Source organism: Vulpes lagopus, chromosome 8, assembly GCF_018345385.1.
Source record: "Vulpes lagopus strain Blue_001 chromosome 8, ASM1834538v1, whole genome shotgun sequence".
In the NCBI taxonomy this organism is placed as follows: Eukaryota; Metazoa; Chordata; class Mammalia; order Carnivora; family Canidae; genus Vulpes; species Vulpes lagopus.
Window position 1 is genome coordinate 123,939,123 of NC_054831.1, and position 16,680 is coordinate 123,955,802.

The 16,680-nt window shown below is 61.6% G+C and overlaps 1 protein-coding gene across 1 annotated transcript in view; it reads left to right on the top strand.

Moving 5' to 3' along the window:
* RUNX3 (RUNX family transcription factor 3) overlaps window positions 1–13,722 on the top strand; it is a 59,599-nt gene extending 45,877 nt beyond the window's left edge. Inside the window, exons 5-6 of the mRNA XM_041768322.1 lie at window positions 6,009–6,167; window positions 10,788–13,722. Of these exons, the coding sequence (XP_041624256.1) occupies window positions 6,009–6,167; window positions 10,788–11,314 (686 nt within the window). The 3' untranslated portion in view covers window positions 11,315–13,722. The remainder of the gene's footprint in view (window positions 1–6,008; window positions 6,168–10,787) is intronic.
* Window positions 13,723–16,680: the final 2,958 nt, after the last annotated feature.

Consider the following 16,680-nt stretch of genomic DNA (forward strand, 5'->3'; position numbering starts at 1 on the left):
CAGCCCATTTCCCTGCCCAGCCACCGACCAGCTTTCATCTGCTCACAGGGGGCCGATTCAAGGCAGACCACCCGGGGCCCAGCACCCGCCTGCGATTCCGCGCGCGGTTGTTAAGAGTCGGGTGTAAATCTCCTGACAGGCCACAGAGCGGGCCTTGGGCCCGGGTGCCCCACCCCGCGGCTGGGCGGACAGTGGCGGCTGTGTCTGGGTTGTGACCGCACCAGGGCTGGGCCAGGCAGCCGAGGAGGCAGCCGAGTGGCTTCAGATGGGTGAAGGCCCCGTCACTGGGGCCCACATTGTTCCCGGCAGCCGATGCTGTTCCTGAGCCCTGCCCAGCTCGGCTTCTCCCTGGCCCCTGGCCCCTGGCCCCCGGCCCCCGTGGCCTCCTGTCTCCCACCAGCTGAGGCAGAATGATGAGCTGGCCTCTGGCCAGTGGAGCCTCACCGCCCGTCAACACAGCACTCCCCTCTCGGAGGTCTCAGGAGGCCAAGACCTTAGCTGTCACGCTTCATGCAAGGTGCTGACCATTTCCAGGTGTGACCTTGACCCTGTGCCTCCACTTTGCCGTCTGTAAAATGGGGACAACAGTAGCAGCCTCACAGAGGGCTGTGGCCCTTGTAGGTGACATGCGTGGCCCACCTAGCACAGTGCGTGGCCCATCGTCGGTGCCCACAGAAGTGGTCGCACTCTCATCACGGGGGCCTGCGTTGGGCCAGCGTGAAGGCAGGGCGATGGCTCCGACGGTTTCCCCAGAAGTACCAGGTGCCTGGTAGGTGCGGGGGCCCCATGCTGGCCCAGCTGGTGGTGATGAAGGATGCCCTGGGACTGCGGATAAGGGAGCCCCCAGCCCAGAACCCAGCCCTGTCCTCTGCCACCAGCACTGCGTGACCCTGGGTGAATCAGCGGTCTGGCTGGGCCCAGTGTTCATTCCCCTCCTTCTGACCCTTCTCCTACATCTGCGAGGCTGGGCACCCCCACTTTGTAGACACGTTAAGGAAGAACTGCGAAGCCCAGGAGGCCTTCCCTGAGGCTCCAGGCCAGACTGCTGGTTTCATTCCTGCAGCCTGTTCCCGCCCTTGGGAGTTAGATTGTGATCTCCATTTTACAGATGAGACAGCTGAAGCCCCAGGGGAGAAAGGGACCTGCCCCCGATCACCAATCAGGGAGAGCTGTCTCCTACAGGCCTGGGCCACTGGGACCTGCCCTCCCACAAATGGGGGGCGCAGCTCTAAGGAAGACAGTGTTGCAGGGGCTGTCAGTGACCCGAGCCCAGCTACTGGAGGCTGACAGGTCGCCTGAGCCAGGTGTGGCAGGCCGAGGGGGGGCCTTACCCAGGTGGCCCCCATCCTCCCAGCAAAGTGCCTTACCTTTAGACCCTTGGGGGGTCTGTCCTGCAGCTCATCTTCACCTCGGGGGGCTAGACCGTGTAAAAACCACATTACAGGAGTAGCAGCTGAGGCCCAGAGGGGGAGAGGGACTTGTAGGTTAGAGCAAAGTGAGGCTCTAGCTTCGGAGCAGGGCAGAGCTTCTGGTGGATCCACCGAGACCCTCTCCTCCCCAGGCCCACCCTCCTGGGCCCACAGAGAGCCAGTCTGGGCCCTGAGCCTGGGCCGGGCCCTAACACCCTTGTCTGAGGCCCCCTGATGATCAAAACCCAGGCCCCTTTCTTGCAGGAAGGCCTCCAGGAAGAGAAGGTGGCCTCAAGCTGTCTGTGTGACCTCAAGCATGTCATTGATCCATAGCCAGCCTCTGTTTCTTCACCTGTAAAATAGGGACAGTGGGGACGATGCAGGGTGAAGCCAGGCAGGCATGTCAGTGACGACACAGACGCTGGAGCGGAGGAAGCTTTCAGCGAGCTAAGCTTTGGCTGCAGCTCTTATTCTGTGCTCCGCTCATGCTCCTACTGCTCTGAGCCTGCAGGGTGCTGCCGGGTGGGCTGGGCACGGAGACAGGGGGTCCGCCTGAAGGGGAGGGGCTCTGGGCTGAGCCCGAAAGGACCGGGAAGCCTCCTGGCAGGGGCTGCGCTGGAGCTGAGCTGGGGCCTGAAGGGTGAGAGACGGAGAGTGCTTGAGAAAGGCCGAGAACAGCAGCAGCAAGAGGAGGCGGGTGGTAGGGGGTGAACCCTGCGTGAGCAGCCCTGCCTTCTTTCCTTCTGGAGGCCCTCCTACGGCCAGAGGCTGAGCTTTGTAATCTTATGCCAGAGACTTTCAAAGCTAGAGGGGCCTCAGGGATCAAGCGGCGCAGCGGGGAAACTGAGGCACAACGTGACAGGGCCGGGCCCCAGGTGACCGAGTAAGCGAGGCCAGCGCGCCCCACCCAGCTCCCATGGTGGGTGGCCAAATGAAAGAGGTCTATTCTGTAGGCCCATCTATCCTCAGGCACAGGAAGTTCCGTTCTGCTCCAAATGTGACGGCCGGGGCCCTGTGGCTCCAAGACTCTCTGGCGCCCGGGCCGCGCGGAGCCACCTCAGCCTCCCCTCGCCCCTCCCTGGCAGCGGCTCTGGAGTCCCGCGGCAGCAAGGAGGCGACTCCCCAAGTACTGTTAGAACTGCCCTGCTCCAGTGTGGCCCTGGCGAAGGCAGAGAGCAGCAGATGGTGGAGCGCGTGCTCTCGGGCCTGACCGCCTGGTGTCCGTCCCAGGCCAAGCACGTAGCGTCGGTCCCCTCTAGAAGCCTCAGTAGTCCCACCTGTACAGTGGGAGCAAAACGGAAAGTGTCAGGAGAGAGAACACGCACCGGACTTGGCCTCAGGGGTCTGCCTGCCAGTGCAGGCTCCCCCCCCAACCCCCCCCACCACCCTGGCTCTGTGTCCCAGACTCAACCATTGTGGCCTCGGCTTCGGGGTGAGGATGCTAATCCTGCCCTCCTCCTTGTGAGCCTGCGTAGAAGTGACAGTCAAGATAGCAGCGACCCATGTAGATGGAGCGCATTCCTAGACCTTGTTTGGCCAGGACAGGGATGCTGCGGCTTGGCGGGGGCAGGGGGGTGGAGGGGAGTGTGACTCGAGTGAGGCCACCAGGCTGCACAAGTGGCAGGCCCATCCTTGAGCCCAGGCTGCTGTGAACTCTGCCCTCCTTCCGCTGGGCTGCAGGAGTAACCGTAAACACCTCGTACACAGTGTGACTCAGAAACAGGACTTCGTTCCGCGGTGACGATAATTACAAGGCCTGACGTTCTGCACCAGTTTTTGTGTGGGCCCCATTGGCTCACTTCAAACTTGTGGTTGACCGAGGCACCCAGAATCTTTGCACCCAGCTGTTGTCAGGTCAGGCTGCAGCCCCGCGTCTACGCGGCCGACTTCCTCCCTGTTGGGATCGTCCTGAATTCATGTGTCGTCCAGCTTGGCCACATGTCACCCTGCCACCCTCGGTGGCTGCAACAGCTGCGTCGACGGTGTTTCTCCCCAGGTCCTTGAGGGCTGCGCTGCGACACTCCCCTAGAGACCACCTCCTGAGGGTCTCCGCTAAGCAGGCCTCAGTGGCTAAGGTTACCCAACCAACCAGAAAATGAAATCTCGAACTCTGAGGTTGCCAACTGGCAGCGGGTAGGCAGGACACATCCTACAGGTTGGTTTGGGGTTTTTAGAGGGTTTTGTTTTCTTTTTGTTTTTGTTTTCGTTTTCAGTATTAGAATTAATGGCCGGCATATAAAGAGTTCACATAGAAGCGGGGTTCTCCTGGTAACCTGGAGGCTCTGGCAACCCTGGGCCCACCCTCATCAGGGCACCGGCCAGCTGGACTGGGTGGCAACTGGCCCTTCTGCAAAGCACACCCCCTCCACTCTGCCCCACTCCCCACCCATCCCATGTGCCTCATGGACGTGACTTGCCTGGTGCCCACAGGTGTCAGAGTCTGTAGCCCCAGCTCCAGCTCAAGTCACCCCCAGCCTTCATTTTCCCCCTTACCAACGGTCCTAGGAGGCGGCACAGTGGCCTGGCTGGAAGCTGAGTGGTCTCATCTTGGCTGACGGTATCCCCTGGCCTCCAGGACTGGGGCCTCCTCCGAGGAGAAAGTGGGTTCCCTGCTTCTTGCTGACTTGCTGAGCCTGCTGTGGCTCCCAGGACTCCCTGTTCATCTCTAAGAACCCCCAGGTGCCCATCTGAGGCAAGGATGTGCAGGGAGCCTGGGTGCATCTATGGTGCCAGGATCCACTGCATCCCCAGTTTGAAAATCAGAAATCAAACCCATTCTGAGGCCTCTACCTCTGTTTCCTCATTCCCAGGGACCCTCACTAGTCATTTCACACTTTTCTAGGCCTCCAGCACATGTCGGGGCCTCGGAAAGAACCGCGAGGGGTTCTGTTTTACCTCCCATCTACTTCTCTCTTCTCTCCTCGCCAGTCTAGAAAACTCGGCAGGTCAGCAGATCCGAGGACTCAGGCAAGGCCCTTAGCCGCTCCCCTTGCTTCTTCTCCGAGGACATCCTTCTCTTCCTCGCTGTGTGACTGAGGGCAAGCCTGTTCACCTCTCTGAGCTGTAATTCTCTTTGTAAAAAGAGAACCCGGCCACCCTGCCTGCCTGGCCTCCTGCCTCTGTCGGGATCGGGATTGGGGTGGGGTCCAGTGGAGTGGAACGGACCAGCCACCAGCCTCGGGTGTTAGGCTCGTGGCTGGTGTCTGCACTGGAGAGATCCCCAGACACAATGAGGTGTGAACAGCGTTGCTCCTGGGTGTACTGCCCGTGAATAGCAGAGGAAATGTGAAAACAACCTAATCATCCATCCCAGAGGGCCGGCTGAGTGAGCTGCGGCCTCCAGGGGCCGTGCCAGGGCAGGAGGAGGGACAGCTGCTGGCCAGTGCTGAGCCCTGCCTGTGCCACCCGGGAGGGCTCCCCAGGTGTAGCGGGAGCTCTTTTGTTTCTATGGTGCTGGGTTCCTCCCCCCATTTTACAGATCAGGAGACTGAGGTGGTACTCTGGGATGGGCTACTGGAAAAGCGAGCTAGAGAATGATAAACCTGAGACCATTCAAGAAGTTCCGTGAGAAACTGGTTCTGTGTTTTCCATGCATGTGACACCAAAAAAGGCTGGAAAGAGAGACCACCCAACTGACCACGTGGGGGCTTCTGGGGAGGGGTTTAGAGCGGGTCAGAGGAACCATTGGCCTTACCTATAGTTCGGCAATGCTTTTATTTTTATAGAGGTTCGTGTGCTGCTTGTGAAATGTAAAATGAATAATTGAAAAAGTGGGAGGTGGGGGGTGGTCCCCACAAGTTGATGTCATTCCAGAAGCTGTGAGGGTAGCCTCAGCTAGCTGCACAGAGGCCGGGGCATGACCACCCCGCCCCTGCCCGTCTCCCCGGGGACCAGGAGACAAAGCTGGGGCCCTCCTGTGTGGGCCATGGCTTGGAAGTAATAGGAAATGCTAACAGTTTCTCCAGGTGTGACACCCCAGGCCAGGGCACTGGCCCTCTGTCCCCAGCTTCCAGTCAGAGGTGCGAGTTCGGCCCCTCCCTGAAGTGCCCCATGCGTCTTGTGCACGTCTCGGTGAATCTTCCCCCCCTGTCTGAGGCCAGGAGAGAAGCAGCATGTGCTGGGGGTTCCCAGGCTGGCCCAGGGCTGGAGCAGCCACTTGTCCCACTCCGGCACCACCTATTATTTTTGTAGATGTGGGGAGTGTGACGTCTGGGACACCAGGAGGCAGAGGGTGGCAGCACTCCTGGGTTCTCTCCCTCGCTACCACGGGAGCCCCCATGAACCACCTTCACAGGCCCGCTGCCTCAGTTTCCCCTTCTGCACAGTGGGTTGTAGAAGTTCAGGTAGAAGGACGTCTGTTCCCACTCAGGCAGGCAGGGCTGAGATGGGCCATCACGCAGCCCCAAGGCAGCACGTCATGGCCATCCTCTGTCCAGAAAGTCTTTGGGGAACTCAGGAAGGAGGTTGGGAGTAAGCTGAGGATTGCCCTGGAGAGGTCTCGGGCTGGACCTCCAGGAGAACCTCCCAGCAGAGTGAGGCATTTCTGTCCCCCTGAGACTCTCGGGAACCGGCTGCTGACGGGCTCCCCGTGCTCTGCAGGACACCGGCAGAAGCTGGAGGACCAGACCAAGGCGTTCCCCGACCGCTTCGGGGAGCTGGAACGGCTGCGCATGCGGGTGACGCCGAGCACGCCCAGCCCCCGCGGCTCCATCAGCACCACCAGCCACTATAGCAGCCAGGCCCAGACCCCCATCCAAGGTACGGCCCAGCGGGAGCGGGCGGGGACGGGGACGGGGCCCCGGACGAGGGCGCACTTGGAGGAGCAGGAACTGCACCGCCTTGTGAAGGAGGATGCTCCTGCCCACTGGCTCCTACGGATGTGTCCTTAGGGATGCTCCGTGCCCAGACCTGGGCCAGGCCCTCCATTCATTCACTCAGCAAACACTCACCGACACCCACCATGTGCCACGCGCAAGGTGCCTGGCCCCAGGGGTCAGCATGACACAGTCCCTGCGTCCAGGAACCCGCCGTCTCCTGAGGGATATGGGCATTCATCCCATAGCGTACCCGTTAAAATTGGGGCGTGACTTGTCTAAGGAGCCCGTGACAGACCTCCCCCTGCCAGAGATACCATGTGCCCCACGCCTGAGCCTCAGCTGTGGTTTCCGAAAGAGGGGCAGGGGTGGATGCCTCTGCCCAACCCTGGGGCGACATTCAGATGCCATAACTGCCCTCAGGTGACCCTCGTAAACAGCAAAGTGATGTCACGGCCCTGGAGATACACAGCGGCGCCTGGGAAAAGTCCCCCCTTGGCCCAGAGACTTCTTACAAACAGAAAAGACAAGGGAGGCCTCTAGGTGTCCTTGTCCCTCCTGCTTGGATGGACACGACAGGCACAGCGAGGCCGGGCTGCGGAGACACGCCTGGCACAGGGCAGGCCCGTGAATGGCCGGGTGAGGAGTATCTGCCCTGTTCCCCGGGCCCTCTCAGCCGGTGGGTTGGGGCGCAGGAGCCGGGGTGAGGCGGGCCCTGGGGCACAGAGCTCTCGTCCAGAGTGCTGGACAGAGGCAGCAGGGCCGGCTGCCGCCATGGACGGTGGGTGGCCCCTCTCTCCCGGTCCTGCAGGGCCTGCTTACAACGCATCTGGCAGATGAGTGAATTGAGGCTTAAGAGATTAAGAACCACTCTTGGGTCGCAGAGCCCATCGATGACCAGGTCCAATGTCCCCCCAGCCCCTAGTCCCTGCACTTCTGAGAATGCAGATGAGGGCATCACAAACAGGAAGAGCCCAGGGTGAGGGTGCAAGCTGACTCCCTTCTCCCCTTCACACTCCAGGCTGAGCTCGGGGCTCACTGGGGCTCTCCGCTACGGGAGGCCTTGCTGCTAGCCCTTGCCATGTGTGCCAGGCACGATCCAGTAGCGGGGGGACTTGTTACAGACCCTCAGTACGAAGAGGGGGTCCCTTCTTATCTGGTGTGGGAAGCTTCCATTCTTGGCCTTGCTGAGCCCCCAGGGTCGGGAGAGACCCATGGGCTAGTGAGTTTGAGACATTCGGTGGTTCTTGAGCCCCGGGGCCTGCAGCATAGGGTCTGACCCCCAGAGACAGTGGGAGGTACTCTGCTCCCGGGGGTCCTGCCCACCCCTGCCCAAAAGCTGTCTATGCTTTAGTCTCTCGCAGGCCAGCACTTGTCAAGGGACAGTAGTCTAACACTCCAGGCCTTTTCCCTGCCGTGGGCAGAGCTGGGGCCCAGTGGGTATCGGGGCCCAGCCAGGGAGCCCCAAAACCTAGAAGGTGAAAGTAAACAGTGGCTTCCCGCCCCACAGCTCCCATGGAAGCACAGTTGCATGAACTTGGCTTAGAAATCAGGGCCCGCAGGAGCCTGAGGCAAGCCTCCCCCTGTCCAGCCCTGAAGGGCCAGAGCCCCTCCTTCCACTCTGGGGCAGCCAGGAGGGGAGGTTGGATCTGTATGGGGCGTGGCTGACCCAGTCCTTCCCCTTCAGCTGTGATCTCAGGCAGATTACTCCACCTCTCTGAACCTCAGTCTTCTCATCTGTAATGTGGGAAGAAGGTGCCTGCTGCAGGGGGGTGTGGGCAGGGCCGGGTTTGGGCCCCTTTCCTTGGCCTTCCCACCATGGTAGGATGAGCCTCTGCCCTCAGGCTCTATCCTGGGGATCCCCTCGGGGCATCCCACTGTCACTTCTCTTGATGCCCCTTCATAGTTTTGGTCACTAGTAAGCAGTGATGAGGCCCCGACCCCTCCAGCCCCCAGCCCCCGGCCCCCTCAGCTGTGGCTGCCCACAGTGGGGGCTTCTGACCGTTCAAAGGGCTCATTCAGCCACCATGCAGCAGCTGAGGCAATTTCAAGAAGAAAATAAACATTTCCTTCCAGTGTTGGGATTGGCTGCTCCTCAGCCGACCAGCTCGGGTTTCCTGGGGCTACTGGGCTAGGGGTGGGGGGCAGAAGGGGGCGGGCAGCTGCCACAGGGGTGCTCAGGGCAGACGCTTCCCCCCCCCCACCCTGGCCGCGAGGCAGGAGAGGACAGTGGCTGTCCGGGCCAGCCCAGCTCAGAGCCCACAGCCCGTGGGAACTCCAAGGGCCATACACCCCAGGCCCAGGCCCACCATGCATGGCCTGTGCTTCATGGGCTGCAGCCCTGCTGTCACATCCTGGGGGCCCAGTTTGGGTTTCCTTTGTTTGGAGCATGGGGCTCAATTTGCTTCGCTCAGAGCGGAGGTGTCAGCCTCATGCCTGGCTCTGCTCGGGGTGCCAGGCACTGCCAACAAGACCTTCTGCCCTGGTGTCCTGAGATGATGGTGGGGAGCCGGGCACCTCTGATCCCTTATGCTTCAGGGCAGCACTGACCAGCCAAGGGACCTGTTAGAGAGAAGGCTGCGTGTCCCAGAAGGCCCCAGTCGTCCAGCCCCTTGTCCTCACATCCACCCACCTTGAGCCTGGGAGCGTTGTTCCATTCTGATTCACGGCCAGGACCAGAACCAGAGCCCACTGCTAAGCAACCCCCCACCCCCACCCCGGGGGAATCAGGAAGATCCCAAAGCCCTGAGAAGTCACAGGTCTCCCCTGAGATCACACAGCACCGCAGGCACATCTGGGGAAACGAGGCCTGAGGGTACCTGCCCCGCATCCTCAGCCCAGCCTCAGTCCGAGTAGGTCGTGCCCGCCTAGAGCTGGCCATGTGACAGACGGGTCTCCCTCTGCGTCCTGTTCGGTGGGGTGGCACAGAGGGCTTGGGGCCCGGCAGCCTTGCCCTCGGGACCACTGCTGAGGGTTTCCCCACCTCTCTACTGCTGCCCAGAGTCAGCTCCTTGGCCAGGGTACAAGGAAGGGCCCAGGTCAGGGACTCATCTTTGCCGGGCCCTGAATGAGCCAGTGCTCCTGGGTGCTCAGAGCAAGAGGTGTCAGAGCCAGGGCAGCTTGCAAATCCTCAGCAGCCTCCAGTCTATCGTCTAAGGACTTCACATGTATTAACTAATATAATTCCTAGGAACTGTTACTGTGTCTATTTTTCATGTGGGAAGACGGATGCACAGAGAGGTTAGGTGACTTGCCCAAGGACACACAGCCAGTAAGTGCAGACCTAGGATTAGTGCTGCGCTGGGCTGCCTCAGAGATGGGACAGCTACCTATCAGGCACAGGTCAGGGCTCAGAACCTGAACCCTAGGATTTTGTGCCAGGTCCAGGGTGCTGTGTGACCCTTAGCCAAGTGCCTCATCCTCTCTGGGCCTGAGTTTTCCTGCTGAAGGGGTTAGACTCAATCCTGAAGCCCCTTTAAATGCTGAGGTTTCGGGGGTCTGTGACTACAGGAGTAGGGGGCAGAGGCTGAGATGCTCTTGTCTCGGAGTCCAGTGAGGAGCCATACTCGAGGGAGCCAGGGCAGGGCCTGGGCTGGACACTGGGCCCCTCTGGGTGACGGCAGGGTCTGGGCCACTGAACCCCTCCAGCTGCCATCTCACTTTGCTGCTGAGACAAGTGAAGGTGGCATCTCATGGCTGTCTGGCCACCAATGGGCTCCAGCCCACAGGACAGCCCTGGGTGAGGGATGGGAGGCTGGGGGACAGACGGGGCTGCTATGAACCAGCCCTCACGGCACCGGCAGGAGCTCATATGAGCTACCTGAGCCCCACCTGGGCAGGAGAGGTGCACACACCCAGCATCAGGGAGCAGACGGCAGGGGCCTGGCGAGAGCTCCAGCCCTTCCTGTGCCACATCAGGAAAAATGGATCTCTCGCTGCGCCTCAGTTTCCTTACCTGTAAAAGCCAGCACCGGCTCCGAAGCTCGGAGCACCATCAGAGACTCTCTTCCTCCCCAGGGTCTTACACGCTGTGAATGGGGAGGCGGGAAGGCAGAAGCTGCTCCTCGTACCCCCAGCAGCCCAGGTGGGCCCACCTTGGTGCCCTGGACAGGCCTCTGCACTGCCAGGCTGTGAAGAGGACTCCAGGAGGAGAAAGACAAGTCCCCCCCCTTGTCCACCGGCCCAGGGACGTCCCATGGCCCCCTGTGGCCCAGGCGCTTGCTCTCACCTGCCTCCCAGGTGGGGCCCGATTCTGAGCCCGGCAGTCTCCAGCCTCAAGCAGCCCCGGGGCAGCAAGAGCAGAGGCAGATAGAGAAGCGGGGACTCCCGCAAACGGCCTGTGAACCGGAGCCCTGGGCGCTTTTTTATTACTATTTATTTATTTATTTTATTTGAGAGGGTCCCAGGCAGACTCCCCCTGAACGCGGAGCCCCACGCGGGGCGCGATCTCACGACCCCAGACCTGAGCCACCCCGAGGGGGGCGCCCCTGCCAAGGCGGTCCTTGGAGAAGCCCCCGGAGGCGGGGTCGGGCCGCGCCTGACTGTGCCCCTTGCCGTCCCCCAGGCACCTCGGACCTGAACCCCTTCTCCGACCCCCGCCAGTTTGACCGCTCCTTCCCGGCGCTGCAGACGTTCACCGAGAGCCGCTTCCCGGACCCCAGGATGCACTACCCCGGGGCCATGCCGGCCGCCTTCCCCTACAGCGCCTCGCCGTCGGGCGGCCTCAGCGTGGCCAGCATGCCCGCCACCGGCCGCTTCCACCACACCTACCTCCCGCCGCCCTACCCGGGGGCCCCGCAGAACCAGAGCGGCCCCTTCCAGGCCAACCCGTCCCCCTACCACCTGTACTACGGCGCGTCGTCGGGCTCCTACCAGTTCTCCATGGTGGCCGGCGGCGGCAGCGGAGGCGAGCGCTCCCCCCCGCGCATGCTGGCCTCCTGCACCAGCAGCGCCGCGGCCGCCGGCAACCTCATGAACCCCGGCCTGGGCGGCCAGAGCGACAGCGTGGAGGCGGACGGCAGCCACAGCAACTCGCCCACTGCCCTGAGCACGCCGGGCCGCATGGACGAGGCCGTGTGGCGGCCCTACTGACCGCCCGGGGCGCAGCGGACCTTCCCGGCAAGCGAGGCCCAGGCAGCAGTGGGACTTAGCTCCGGGCCGGTCATGTGCCCAGGGGCCCCGAGTCCTGGGGCCCGGAGCTGGTGGGGGGCTCTGAGAGCGTCTAGTCCAGCCACGTCGTTGTACAGATAGGTAGGGACCTCCCTCAGGACACTGCCCCAGCCCAGATCCTCGTCATCTCATCCCACGTTCCCGTGGGAAAGCATCCTCCTGCCGCCTCCCCTGGAATGACCTGGCTGTCCCCAGCCGTGCCCGGTGCTATCACAGGGCCCAGGGCCCCTGGGGCAGAGACCATCTCCATTCCAGAGAGAGGTGGCACTTGCCCACGTGGCTTGGCCTCCTCCCCCCGGGGCCCTGGCAAGACCTCCCCGGCCCCTCACCTTCCCCGGAGACCCTGTATCCCATGGGCCCAGCCCTCCCTCAGCATTTATACAAATTGGGTCAGAACTGGAAGGTCTCCCCACCCCTGAGAGGGTGTCCCCTCGTTGTACAGATGGGGACAGGACCCATCCAGAGGCCCCAGAGATGGGATGAGAACACCCGCACGCCAGTCCCCGCCCCAGCTCTGCTTCCCCATAGTTCCTAACAGCTCAAAGCTCCCACCCCGTCCCAGCTGTCTGTGGGTCCCAGGCCCCAGAGGAGACTAGCCAACGGCAGCAGGGCCCTAAAACCAGGAAAGACACCCGCAGACCGGTCCTCCGTGCACTTTACCAGCCCAAGGCGTTCACCCTCTGTTCTCGGGGTGGAGGGCCAGGGAATCCCCTGCCCCCTAGGCTGGTCTCAGAATTGCCATTTTTGGAGAGAGCCCCAGGGACCAGATAGGCCCTAGCAGAAGGCATTGGGATGAGAGGCCGTGGGGGGAGATTTCGGCACCCCTGTCCCAGCTGGGTCCAGCCAAGCCGTGCCCACCCCCGCCCCCAGCCTTGCGGGCAGGCCCAGCGGCTCTTCGGGCCTCAGACAGCTCTGTCTTTAACCAGTCTGTGCTCCGAAAGCAGTCTTGAGCAAAAACCAGGTCTTAAAGCTGATTTTAGAATAAGGAGCGGGAAACAGTTTCAAACACACAGTCTCTTAGAGGTAAAGCCCTACAGTAGCGAACAGCAGCCCCTCTGCCTCCTGAGGAGGTGGCGTCCTCAGGCCCTCCGGCGCCCCACCGTCTCCCACCGGAGGCGCGGGCTGGTGGGGACTCAGGGAACCCCAGGCGACGCCGGGACTCACATCTGTGGCTCTCAGCCCGCCGCCCCGGAGGAAGTGCAGAGGCAGAGGGCCGGGCGGTGGTACAGAAGAGCTGCGAAGGGCTCACCAGCCTCCCCTCGGCTGTACCCCTGTACTCGGGTGAGCAGCCCCCACTTTGGTCTGCAGATGGGAAAGCGGGACTTGCCCAGGGGTTCGGGCGACATGGGTTCTCGTGTCTGAATTTAGTCCTAAAAAGGCATAAGTGGAAAAGGACCAGAAAACCTGTAAGGGCTAGACGGCGTGTGGTTTTCAGTCATCGTTTCAGCCACATCCTCTGTGGATGTGACAATCTGCCCTCGCTCATCGTCGTGGTCGTCGTCGCCTCTGTGCTAGCTCCGGGCCTGCTGCGCCACCCCCAGCCTGCAGCAGCGGCCAGATGATGCACCCCCGATCCCCACCCCGAGTTCGGAAGCCCTGCTGGTGATCTTACCCAAACCCCTCCTGCTGCAGTCTCTCTGGTCCTGTCCTCACTGGAAAAAGCAGTCTCCCATCTCGTCAAGATAGCTGCTGGGGTGTCCTGCTGAGCCCCCGCGCCGGGGGGGCTCTCCACCCCTTCTCAGGAAGCAGCTACAGATCCACTGCCGTCCTCCCTTCTCCGCTCCTGTCCTCTGTGCCCGCCGCCCGGCCCCAGGCCTGCGTGGGAGGCGCCCCGGGGTTCCCAGGGCCCAGCACTTTGTAGCTCCAGTCGGCTCGCCCTGCCCGATAGCCGAGCCCTGGTAGGGGCAGAGTCAGGAGAGAAATGCCCCCCTCCACCACCCCCCAACTAGAAGTGACGACAGCCACACCACGTCTGTTGTTAAGGCCCACAGTGGGTACAGACGACCTGGGCTGCTGGGAAGTGGGTCCTTATTTACAAGGCTGCTTTAAGGTCGTCCTAGGCGACCACACTGATCTAGAAAGCACAAGGAAACAACCATTTTACTGTAAGCCTGTTGGTGGCGGGTTCGGATCCTCTGTGACATATTGTCACGCCGAGGTGTTAATACCTGCCACGCACACATCTTTCAGTAAAACCGGCCCAGAGCTGGCAAGAGGGAGGGGGTGGGGTGGAAACTGCTTTGCACTATAATTTGCTTGGTGTGTTTGTTTTCAATGCACAACTTGCTGTACAGTAAACTGTCTGTCTTCTGTAATATTTAACTGTAAAATGGAATTTTGACTGATTTGTTACAATAATATAACTGAGATGTGTTGAAGGATCCCAATGCCAGACTTCTAGGGCTGTGTGCAGGGGTGGGGGGCGGAAGGGAGCGGGGGGGGCGGTGGAGGGGACCTCCCACCGTGGCCCAGAAGGAACAGGGCAGGGCCTGGGGACAGGAATAGGACTAAACCCACTGCTTCGGAGACTGCAGCCCCTTGGCCTCCCTGCATCCAGCTCCATCAGTAGTGACCACAGAGGCCACTCTGGGCAAGTGCAGCCCGCAGAGCCTCCTCCTGGTGTGGCCGAAACCCCAGACAAACAGACAGATCTCTGAGGTGCCGCCACCCCTCCCGAGCGGCCTGTGACTCTTTACACGTACACAGGGAGCGATGTACGCCACCCAGCTCTGGTGCTCGAGGCTGGGAGTGGGGCAGGGGCAGGGGTGGGTAGGGGTGGGTAGGGGTGGACCGGCCCCCGGCGGAGCCCCTCTGGGGCCTGTGCTTGCTGGAACAGGGGTAGTTTAGCAGCTACATCAGCTCCCCCAGTTTGCAGAGGCAGCGAAGGTGCAAAGTGGGGGTGTTATCTGGCCCCACATCGCCCCAGAGTTGTTTGTGGCTGGCGACAGGGGCTATGCGTGTGACTTGGTGGGGAACTGCCAGCCACGAGGCCTGGCCCCACCCACCCCTCCCTGCCTGTCCAGGTGGGACTTGAGGAGGGGAATTTTCACAGAACAACCTTATTCTCTAATGAAAATACTTCAAAACTAATCCCAAGACTTTGCCCCTTTCCGTTAGGCTGGTCTGCCTGAAACCCAACACCCGACAGGAAGTTTCCATTTCCTCGGCCTAAACCCTTGATCCAGGCCCCCGCCCCGGCAGCACCCCGAGGGTCCCCGGCGGGCAGGTTGTCTCCCAGCGAAACCCCCAGACACAGCTGCAGAACTCCCCGAGTGTGCCCTGGGTGGCGTCCGCCGGGGTGAGCAGGGCTGGTCCTCACCAGGCCAACACTCTGCTTCCATAGATGCGTCGGGGTCACTTTGTAGGCAATCGTGGAGACTGGGAGGGGACCACAGGACGCTTCGGTGCCACATGGAAGAGGAGCTGCGGCCGAGAGCCTCCACCCAGCAGGCACAGAGGGGCGCGCCCAGCGCAGCCGAGGGGACAGGCCAGGTGGGAAGCAGTCCCTGACTTGGCCCCGTCTCCATCCAGGGTCACGGAGCTTCCGGGCGTGGGGACAGCGCTGCCGTAACCACGGAGGCCTGCAGGTGGCAGCAGATGGGGCGCGTGCGCGAGCCCCTCAAGGTGGTCGTGCAGAGGAACTTCAAGCGCCTTGGTTGGAAGAAGGCTTTGCTTTCCCCTGTAGCTGTGTGGCAGTGGGTGGTCCCTGTCCCTCTCCGAGCTTCCTTTTTTATTCAAGTAGTACCTGAGCACACACTGTGCCCAGCCCCGTGTGCGAGTGTGCACAGTGGAATCACAGGTCCCGTGACCCCTGAAGGCCCCGCTTTGGGACAGCCGTGTATGGGGCTTGAAGGCTAGGATGACCTCCCCAGTTCAGCAACCCCAGAGTCCTGGAGCCCTGGCCAGGCGCCCCCACCTCCCCGAGCCACCATCAGGAGCTGAGGATGAAGCAGCCCATCCAGGATACAGGAGCCATTTTGTCGCAGAGTCTGGGAGCCCCTTGGCCTCCAGAATTCTGTTTTGGAGGCTCCAGGGGTTGCTCTGGGCTGGGCGGTGCCCACAGCCTCACCAGCCCCATGCCTGCCCCACAGTCTCTGTGTGGCTGGCCAGGCCATAGGCTGAGAGCGGCAGTGCAGGCCTTGGGGTTCCCAGAGGTGGCCTCCTGGGCACGGGGCTGTGCTTGGCACCTCCTGAGAGGTGACATGGTCCCCAAACGGAGCACCACCCACCTCAGAGCAGCCCTGCAATGGCTTCAGGCCATGGGGATGGCTCTGGCCTTTATTCTGAGATGGACATCCTGGCAGGGTTTCATGGCCTGAGATAGTGACACGTGCCCAAGGGGAAGATTGTGAGGCTCTTAGAAGACTCCTGGGGGCCACCTGGGGGTATTCTGGGGAGGGGGCAGGGCTGGATGCAGACCCCATAAACGTAGGCACCTACATCCCCTTGGCATGGTCCGGGGGCGGCTCTCAGCCACACCAGACACCCGCTTGGCCATGTGAGCAGGGAATGGCACCTCAGTGGGTCGGTTCATTTTGGGGTCGTAAATGAAATGAGCTGTCAAACATATGGGGGTGGGGGCAGCCAGAGTGAAAGAATGAACTGTTCCTTGCGGAAACCCAGAGTGCCCCCCATTCCTCCCCACAAGGGCCGGGGAGCTGCAAGGGGGAGGGGCCGCACCCCCCAATATCCGCATCCATACCTGTGTGGTCCAGCGGCTAGAGGAGCCTGGGGGGCCGGATTCCAGGCTTCCTATTTTTAGTTTTGCAGCTAAACTCTTGCTGTTTTATATATTTATATTCACCCGCAGAGAAAGCCTTCCCTGAGCCCAGCCAGGAGGAAGCCTTCAGGGGAAGGGGAGTGGAACAGCCCCAGAGCCAGCTTTCTGGAGCCACCCGGCCTTTGTGCCCACGCCGACTGCTGGAAACGGTTGTGGCCTCGTTGGTGTCCTAATGGGTGGCAGCTGTTTGGGCCACACCACCCCACTCTGCTCTTTCGGCCTGATGTCAGCAAGGCCTTGGCCAGGCTTTGTTCACCATTCGCCAAACAGAGCCCCAAGCCCCAAGCCCACCAGCTGCCAGACAGCAAGAAGAAAAGACAAATAAGGGGCTCCTGGGTGTCTCAGGCGGTTAAGCTTCTGCCTTTGGCTCAGGTCACAATCCCAGAGTCCCGGGATCAAGCCCCACATCCATCAGGCTCCTCGCACAGGGGAAGTCTGCTTTTCCCTCTCCCTCTGCCCCTCCCCCAGCTCGTGCTCTCTTTCTCTAATGAATAAATACAATCTTTAA